General features: G+C 28.5%; 1 protein-coding gene across 2 annotated transcripts in view; it reads right to left on the bottom strand.

Annotated features, from left to right (window-relative positions):
* Positions 1-514: 514 nt before the first annotated feature.
* The window catches only part of LOC117171738, a 13,873-nt gene continuing 4,151 nt past the window's right edge, over positions 515-10,236 (bottom strand). The window contains exons 1-2 of one of the 2 annotated variants that reach the window (XM_033359322.1): positions 4,406-4,495; positions 515-1,109 (exon numbers count right to left, since the gene is read on the bottom strand). In XM_033359322.1, the coding sequence (XP_033215213.1) occupies positions 553-1,109; positions 4,406-4,454 (606 nt within the window). In that variant the 5' untranslated portion in view covers positions 4,455-4,495 and the 3' untranslated portion in view covers positions 515-552. Of the gene's footprint in view, positions 1,110-4,405; positions 4,496-10,236 lie in introns of those variants that run through there. The other variant, XM_033359323.1, reaches the window with a different exon arrangement.

Below are 10,236 nucleotides of genomic sequence, written 5' to 3'. Positions count from 1 at the left end.
AAAATGTTAAATTATTAGAAAAAATTTTATGTTTTTTTTTCAGAATTGAAAAAGCTCATTTTTGTTTCACTGATTTAATAAATCTTTAAATAATAATTTTCAAATAATAATTCATCTAGCTTCCATAATCACGCCTTTGATAATATCACGGCTCTTAAAAAATGTGTAATTTCTACAAAAACATTAACAACATTAACAATGTACATCCGAGATCACGTTTCCGCATGATTGTCGTTTTCTTTTCAAAAAATCTTTTTTATTATTTAACTAATTTATTTATTAATGTATAATGCATAAGCATTTAGAATCTACATTTGCAAACGTAAAATTAAAATCTCTGATGAGAATGTAAAAAAGAGGTTCGGACGAAATTTCTGCAAACACGTCCATACTTTTCATACGTAGATTTAATCAGGGAGAACTAAAAACAAAATACTGTTTTTCAACATTTTTTTATTTGATATTATTTACAACCTTTTCAGGTTAAAATAGGATACAAGAAGCCTTTATAAATAATAAATATTTCAAATTTCAACGAATTTAAATTTCATATCATATTTGACCTCGTCTTTGAAGGTGTGCTTGAATCGCATTTGGTAAATCAACCGCCAATTGTATTGATTCAACTGCTCTTTCTATCTCTCCATTAAAAAAACCGTTATGGTGATCTACAAATACAACAATTGGGTATCCTGGACGCACATTATGTTGTTCACTTCGACGCTTAACTATTGTTTCATAAACACGGTGATTCGATCTCGTTATATTAACGGCGTAGGTTGTCTCACCCTGAATATTAGACAAACCTCCATTTTCCTTGTATCCCCGACTGGCTGCCATACGCACAATGTATTGATATGTTCGATCAATCAAAATATGAGCTCGACCAAGTTGACTGTTCGTCAGAGCAGGAAATCCCCGACCAGGTCCAGTATTAAGAGGCATCACCAATCCTTCAACTATATCGCGAGGTACAAGATTGCCGTTTATCTGTTTTTGTACAGTCATTTTGTCCCCCTCTAAAATAGCTTGTTCAGGGTAAAATCCAAGTTGCTCATAAACAAGCAAGTCCATTGGGTCACGTTCTCTTTTTCCAGCTGCACTGATTGCTGAGAATAAAAATATTTATGAAATTCGGGTGCACTAAAAAAGTAACTCTTAGTAAGTAGATAAGCACTTGGGCAAATGGATTCCTGTTTTTCTATTCCATTACAGATATCCAAATATCCATTTATGTACAAGAGGTCTATCAGGTTATTGTATCCTTTCAATTTTACTTTTAAGTACGAGGGGTGTTCAAAAAGTAAGTTTCCTAATCTGCCGCTCTGCCCCAGCGCCATCTAGCGAGCTGGGACCGAACATAGTTTTAGTTTAGGATAAACTGATAAGAGCGGAACCGGTCTTAGCTACCGAGAAATTTTTGTTCATCAGTACCGGCTCGGAAACCATCGAGCTACCTGTGAAAAACGCGTCCACTTGTGAGTTGCGTGCAGTTATTCGCTTTTTGACTGCAAAAGGGCTTAATTGCAGCGTGCAGATAGGCCTAAAACCGCCATTACAGATGACGCAGCCGCAGCATTCGAAAAAATCATTTTGGCGGAAAGGCGCTTTACAATTGACAGAATTTTGGACTCAAAGCCTCCTGAAATCGATATTTGTCAGTGTAAATTACATTGCCATTAGGCCCTTTTGCATTTAAAAAGCAAATAACTGCACGCAACTCACAAGTGGATACGTTTTTCACAGATAGCTCCATCGTCTCCGAGCCGGTACTGATGAAACAAAATTTGTCTGCAGCTAAGACCGATTCCGCTCTTATCGGTATATCCTAAACTAAAACTATGTTCGGTCCCAGTTCTCTAGATGGCGCTGGGGCAAAACGGCAGACCAGGGAACCTTACTATTTGAACACCCCTCGTATTAAAAAGATAGTTCAAGAGGATTATAGATAAATAGTTGGGACAATTTATTGTGTCATTGAAAGTGATCTGTCAGTGAATTGTAATTCTAAAGAAATTCATGGACTCCATAGTGTTTGTGAAATTCAAATAATTCCTTGGAATTTGTCAGAAATAGGGTGATTGAGTCAATCAAATGAAACTTAGGCTATTTAAAAACTTCTTAGACTTCAAGGAATTCATTGTATTCAGAGAATTCACAGAAATGCAAAAAGTTCAGTATCTTTTAACAGGGTTTCAAAGAAATTCAGAACATTCCAGGGGCTGGGAATGAATTTCGACATTTGTTTTAAATAAAAAGAATTTTATGATAATTAAGTTAATTTAAATAAATTACCTGAAATCAAAATAATTCTAAAGGTGTTTCCACGTGTTACCATCTGTTACGAGATTTTAATATGTCCCGGAAGTTTGACCCGCAAACTTATTTTTTCGAAAGAATGAAAGTTTTGTTAAATTTGGCTAAACTTGTGCTCATTTTTGCCATACACGATTTTTTGAAAAATCGCACTTCTTACTAGCGAAAAATGGAAGGTTGTGCTAGGTGCCTTGAAGTCTACAAAATTTTGAGTATGAATCAAAAATTCTAAAAACGTAACCGTTAAAGAAACTAAAAACCCAAATTCCCTGTAACGAAGTTACTCAGCACAAGTTCCAGCTTTTCTAAATTTTTCTATTTTTGGTTCTTTTATTTTTTAAGTTTACATTTTGAGTTTTAATATAAAAAATGTTGATCTCACGTAATTTGGTTAAATAGAATATAGACTGCATTTATCGAGTAAAACTTAGTATAAGTTTAAGTTATTCGAAATTTTTGAAAATGCTTTTTTTTATTTTTGGTTTTTTATAGCGGTTCAGTTTTTTAAATTTTTCTTTTCTAACAAAAAATTGTGTACACTTCGAGCCGCGTAGAACCACCTTTCTTTTTGGTCTACTAAGAAGTTGCAAATCTAACAACAAAAAAACTTTTTCAAAAATCGTGCCCCTAATTTCTGATTTTTCAAAAAACCGTTTATGGCGAAAATGAGCACAAGTCTCGCATAATTTAATACAACTTTAATTTCTTCGAAACAATAACTTTGCGGATCTAACTTCCTGCACAGGATTTCCAATATTTTTTTTTCAAATGATTATTATAAATTTTATGTTGAACACGACTGCATGAAAGTAAAACATTAGATTAAGAATAAATTATTTTAGAATCATCATCGCATTGTTGCGATATTGTGGAAGCTTTGGGTTTCGTAACAAATAGAGCAGATTTTAATCTGTAGTCATTTTGTTTCTGCCATATGTTACAAGATTTCAATCTCGCAAGGTGGCACTTCATGCAAATTTGTATTAAAATTTCGTTCCTGATAAATTTTCATAATTAATTGCATTTCAAACATGATATCATGAAAGTGGAACGTGAAGTTGAGAATATTTTATTGTGGAATGGCCCTACTATTGTTGCAATATTGTGCAAGATTTGAATATCGTAAAGTTGTATTAACTAAAAATTTTATTAAAAAAAATTTCTAAGCACGAATTTTTATTATAAATTTAAAGCTGCTTAGGCATGCATAGAACCGAATTCCTAAGATTGATATAACTTTAATAATTTTCTTCAGTCCTTCATTCCCATGCTTCCAAATTTGACCCGGCAGCGTGGAACTGAATGTAAATTTTATTTTAAAAATTTGTACTACCAATTTTTGTCTAAATTTTATATCTAACTAAATTATAAAAAAGTTAAAATTAAGATTATGAAAAATTTCATGTGTATTCATCATCTGGTTGTTGCCATATGTTACCATATTAGAATCTCCCAATGTGGCACCAAATAAAAAACTTGATTTTAAAAAAACTGTTTAATACAAATTTTTTGTGAAAATTCTATGCCGAACATAGTTTTAAAGAAGTCAAGTTTAAAAATTAGATATAATTTTGTGTTTTTGTCATTTTTTTGTTTCCATATGTCACAAGAATTAATTCTCGCAACATGGCACTGAACCAAAATTCTTATTTAAAAAAATTCTTATACAAAACGTTTAGCATCAATTTTAATTTAAATATGTATGCCAAAAGCCAAGTCTATAAAATTGAGATAACTTTAATGTGTAGCCCTCATTTTTTCGTTCCCGTATGTTTCAAAGTTTGACCTAGTTAGGAAGATCTAACTGAAAGTTTCTATTAAACAAATTTTTAATTGAAAATTTCTTTAGAAATGTTGTGTCAAATATAATTGTATAAAGAAGCAACTAAATATTTTGAATAATTAAAAATATAATTGTCACTTTTTTGTTTCCATATGTTAAAAGATTTGAATCTCGCAACGTGGCACTGAATGGAAATTTTAATTTAAAAATCGATTCCAATACAAACTACTTGATTATAAAATTTATACAATCTTTTCAAAAATATGGAAAGTTTTTTATTAATAATATAATGATGCGTACACTTACTTGTAAAAAGCCAAGTCATGCAGGCAAAGAATAGAATAACTTTGCCCATTGTTTATAGATACAACTATAAATAACGATAGAAAACTCAAGAATGATGCCGGAGGGAAAGATTTTCGTGAAAAGCGGCTGCATTTATAGATTATTTACAAATGAGTGGAGGAGAACAAATTTTTGACCTAATTTCTCACATCCGCCAGATTCATTACTTACAGAACATTCCTGAATGTTTACAAAAAACATTTTGTTTTTCATCTCCACTATATTGTCGAGAACTTGAGCCAACTCATTTGAAATCATGACTCATGCATTTTCGCAGACCCAAATTCTAATGCTTCCTGGCAGTTTTTATTTGTCTATTTAAAAAGTTAATTGTTATTTAAAAAATCTATTTTTAACAACAACAAAAGCACAAATTGACAAAAAATAGTTTTTTTCTTTTTAAAATGTTTCTCATACATTTCGTTTTTAAATTGACCTAACCCGTCGAGGTGATAAAATATCTTTAGTGGAATAAAAAGATAGAGAACTTCAGACAACTTGTTTGAACTCATGATTTGTGAATTGTCACAGACACTAAAACATATCTCACTTGACCAAAAAGCCAGCGTTTAGAAATTAGAATTTTTGATTAAGCAAACAATTTTTTATCTTTACTTATAAGAAAATTTCATTGCGTTTACCCGAAACGTTTCTTTAATTTAAAAAATATTTATTCCAGTAATACTGTATTTCTTTAGTTGTTTTTTTTTCATTAAAGCCCGGGATATTTCAAAAGGTTTCATATTATTCTGATTCTCAATTTTAGATCAAACTAACGCTCTTTTTAGCTTCAAAAATTAACGTTCACAAAACTTCATTTATGTCAGTCGACTGACAGTCGTTTTGTTTTTAAAAAGTTTTTGGTTAATAATGATCAACGAAATATTTTTTGAACAAGGAGCTCTTTACAACATTTTTTGTTTAGCGCTTTTCATATTTTCAATGAATTCTTAGGCACCGTTATAGTATTTCGAATAATTTCTATAAATACGAATTCACGTCAATGACATTTAGCTAAGTGAGAACCATTTAAATTCAAAAATTAATTAAATCAGAGAGAAACTTTTATTCGATATTTTGCTTTAATTATTAGAAATAAGCTTTCAACAAAAAATTCTAATGCAAAAAAGTTTTCTTTCCTCATTCTCTGCAATTCTAGATTTACAAAAAATTGATATTTTTATTTTCTAAATTTTCTTTTTTTCTGACCCTCGAACAATAATTTTACGCGTGTTCGAGCGTCGGCGCACAGTAGGAGAAAAAGCACATTTTTTAGACAAATTTTGATTGACAGTGCAATTCTTAATGGCTTTTAATTTTTTTTAGACTTGTCCGTAAAGCTGCGAGGTATAAAACTTAATTGTGCAATTTTGATTTTTATCAAACGGACATTTTTGTTATTCAACAACAAACTCACAACTTTTTGTTGTTACACTTTTCCGTGATACTACGTCTTCTAAGACTGAAATTCATTGAAAAATGTCATGAATCAATTTAAAAACTAATTACAAATAATTTATTAGCGAGTTAGAGTAACAAAAATATAATGCTAATTTTGACCTATAGCTTTTGTATAAAGTATCTCAGCTAATGATGTGCGCTTACAATAAGATGAGAATTTCTAATTATTCCTAATTATTTAAACAATTTTTATAAACGAATGCACATTTTGACTATTTTGTGAGAAAAATTCTTAATTTTTTTTGTGGAATAAACTCAAAATTTTTTTCTGAAGACTCCTTGCTATGATATTTTTCATAGTGACTAAAACATGTTAAATATTTAAACAATTTTTCAAACTAATGCACATTTCGACCATTTGCTGGTAAAAGTTCACAGGGTGCAAACTTGGTTCTATTTACAGAGGCATTTTTGGTTTAAACATTAGAAAAAAAAAGTTTACGAATCATAAAGAATTGGACGATCACTAGATATTTCCTTTACAGATACAAGCCTTTTCATCAAAAAATGTGCATTTACCCAGGAGGAAAAATTATATTTAGTTTATATATAGTGTGAAGTATTATATATAATATTCATTTATTTATATAAAAAATTCATAAAACAAATGAATATGTTATATAATATCTAAGATATCTGAGATAATTTATGCAAAATCTATGGATCCAAATTAGTTAATCATTGCAAATCACAAAAAAATAACTTTTGTTAATTAATTGTTTTATAAAATAATTTAAAAAATTTTTGCGACACTAACCCTCTAATAATTTATTTGTAGTTACTTTTTTCATTGATTTATGACCTTTTTAATGAATTTTAAAGTGTAAGAAGACATGTTATCATGAAAAAGTTTAGCAACAAAAAGTTGTAAGTTTGTTGTTAAATAACAATATTCCGTTAAGTCAAAATAAAAATGGCACAGTTAAATGTTATACATAGATGCCTTACGGTATTATTGGCAGACAACTTGGTTAAATAAAATTTTATTATAGCTTGTGTCGTTTAAGCAGAAAGATGATTTTTCATTTTTTATGTTTTTTTAGGACGAGCATTTATAGCAAATTTACAGATGCTTTAAAATTTTTTTCTTAATTCATCAGCGTTAATTCTGTAAACTTTCAGAATAATAATTAGTACATTGAGAAAAACGTTTGTTTGAACCAAACAAATTATTTCTTTTATAAGGGTCAGATTCTTTATATACATTCGGACGTTCTGTTTTGCGATTCTTAAACGAAACTCAAGGAGATCTTTTTCAGAGATAAATTTAAATTAAAGAATAAGAAAAAGTTAGTGTTTAAAGCAGGAAAAAAGAAAATGACGGTCTCCGTCCAGTTATTATTTTTTCGACATTCTTTTTTTTCTCGGCCAAATGAGAAATATTTACAATATTAAACATTATTAAAAAAATTATTAAAGCCTTCAGAAAATGTATTAAATAAATACAGTTCATAAATACCATAATTCTCAGCAGATACAATTAAAGCGTGATGGTATCGAAATCCTAGTATTACTACTTATTCAAACAAATTTTACTATTTCGAATTTTCAAAACATAGAAACTTCGATAGAATTGCAAAAAGCATGGCATGAAATTTGTAAAAGTATATTTGTCAGAACTTCCATCTTATTATTTCTCATAAAGCAAAATTTTCCGTCCTTTTGACATTTTTGAATAAATTTATTTTTAAAAAATATTGATCCCCATTTTTTTCATTTTGATTTTTTTCGCACGATTGTTTCATTATGCATCCACGTTTATTTAATTAACGCAGTTTATAGTTTGTTTAATTTTGTTTGCTAAGTTAAGAAAATGTTAGCAAGATTTGGAGTGGTTGGGAGGGAACAACAAATCTTACAGTATCTAACATGGGGGGGGGGGGCAAAATTTCAGTAAAACACCTTACGTAATTTGTGGATGACCAACTAATTATTGAATTATTTATCTGTTATTGTGGTGTAAATTTAGAATAATTTATGGATCGTGGGTCAGTGAGAGTACGTCTATAATGTTCTTTTTTGGATTCTTCTATCGTCTCATTTTTGTCAATGTTTCAAAATATTTCCAAATATGTTTCAATTCTCTTCACAAATAATTATTTTCCTTTAATAAAAAATCATTATAAACTTTATTCGAAATCTGAAGAAAAAAATTTCTTTTCTTAAAAACCTTTCAAAATGTTTTAAAAAGAAGCCAAAATTTTATTATAAAATCTTCAAAAATGTAAACTGCCTTTTAATTTATTTTAGTCTTCTCAATAATCAAATTATTTTCAAAAGTTTCAAAACTATGTTTTAAATTAATTCGAATTGTTTTTGCCTTTTTTTAATTGTGTTAAATCATAGAAGTTGCCCTAGGATCTTCCAGGAACTTTTCTGATAATTCCTTTTCAAGTTTTTAAAATGTTTGATAATGTTTTTTTTTTATATTCGGATAATATAAATTTTAAAAAGAAAAGAATTATTTTTCATTTTCCATGAACCATAAGAAAATGTATTAGGATTAATTAAAAAATTTTAAAGGATGTTTTGTTTTTTAAATTTATGTTTTAGAAAAAATTCAAAAATGAAGATAAAGAATTTGAGAAGATTTCCATAGAATTCAACAAAAGATACCGAATATTTTAGAGCAATTTCTTTTTTTTTATTTTAAGAAAAATTCGTTTCAGTTGAAAAGAAGTTTAGACATTTTAGCCGATTCGGAGTAATCAAAAATGTTTTCAGGCTTCAAAATATTTCCAAAAATTTTTTAAATAAAAAAACGCATTTTCAGTCATTAACTTCTGACCAAGATAAAGCAATTTCAATTAAGAAAATTAATTTTTAACTAATTTTAATCAAAACCAATGAATTAAAAACGAATCGTTTTATTTTCATGAAAAAAAATCAAAATCTCTTCTTGAAAATGCATTTTTTTCCAATAAACAAGGAATTTACAATAAACATATCACAATAAATTAAAATTAGGAAACATCTTAATTCAGATTAAATATTAATTAACAGAAAAGGAAGTAGAATAGTTACTTTTTCTACCAAATACGACGAATTTTCAAAAAATGGTTCAATTTTCAATCAAGGATATGAATTTTTTATCTAGAAAACTAATTTTCCACCAAAAAACAACAAATTTGAAAGCAAATATATTCAAATTGTCAGCCAAGTAGTCGAACTTGTAATTAAAGAAGGATGAAATTGGAACAAAAATAAAATAGTTAAATATTTACACGCAGCCCAATTAATATTCAAAAAATATTTGAACTTTCAATTAAAAAATTAATTTTTAACCTAGCAATATATATATCTTAAAACATTTCAAAGTTCAAAATATTTTCAGATTTTAAAATAACATTTTTTATTTTTGAGCTTGCAAAATTATTAAAAACAAACTATTCAGTCACTTTAAGAGATATTAAAAATTGTTGAAAGGATAAAAACATAATTTCAATCCTGACATGATTTAAAAACAACGAAAACAAGATGCAGATTTTTATAGATCTCGAACATCAAGTTCAGAAACCTTTCAAGAATATTGAATGGTTTTTTGAGGAGAATTATCTTAAGAATCATAAGCAGTTTTCATCTATAATAATAAAAATAATTACTAGTTGTTTTTAAATAAAATGGACGAATAATGTACATCCGAGATACGCAGACTTGAATTACGTCTAATTAATATAATTAGATTGTGTGATATTATTTTATCTGTCAAAATATCAAATTCTTATACGGTAAGTATTGTCAATAGAGTTGAAAACTTTATATTTCTGTCAGCGAAACTTCCATTCTTTTGTGGTAAAAACTGTTTTCTGTATAATTTTTCTCTTGTAACGTCAATTTTTAAGATTTTAGTAAGTAACAAAATCTCTCTGATGAAATAAATTCATTTGATACAAAGCAGAACTAAAATTGTTAAATAATAGTCATGCTATAAGGAAAGTCACCTTTGCCCCACCGGTTGGAGCTGCCCCCCCCCCTTTACCCTACAAGAGGTCTATCAGGTTATTCTATCCGTCCAATTTTACTTTTAAGTATTTCAAAGATAATTCAAAAGGATTCGAGATAAATAGTTCGAACAATTTATTGTGTCATTGAAAGTGAACTGGCAGTGAATTCTAATTATAAAGAAGTTCTAGAAATTCATGGAGTCCGTGGTGTTCGTGAAATTCAATTAATTCTTCACTGAAAAAATTTGCATTGCATCAAGTAGGCTAATTTATTTGGCTGATTTCACTTGAAAGAAGCAAGTATTTTCTTTTTACAAGGGACCGATTTTCTTGAATCAAGAAAATAATAGAATCAGGACAACTATTTGAATCAAGACTATACAGGGT

Source organism: Belonocnema kinseyi, chromosome 4 (assembly GCF_010883055.1).
Source record: "Belonocnema kinseyi isolate 2016_QV_RU_SX_M_011 chromosome 4, B_treatae_v1, whole genome shotgun sequence".
NCBI classification, from domain to species: domain Eukaryota; kingdom Metazoa; phylum Arthropoda; class Insecta; order Hymenoptera; family Cynipidae; genus Belonocnema; species Belonocnema kinseyi.
Note: the sequence above shows the minus strand (reverse complement) of the source record. Positions and strands in the feature narration are given on the sequence as shown.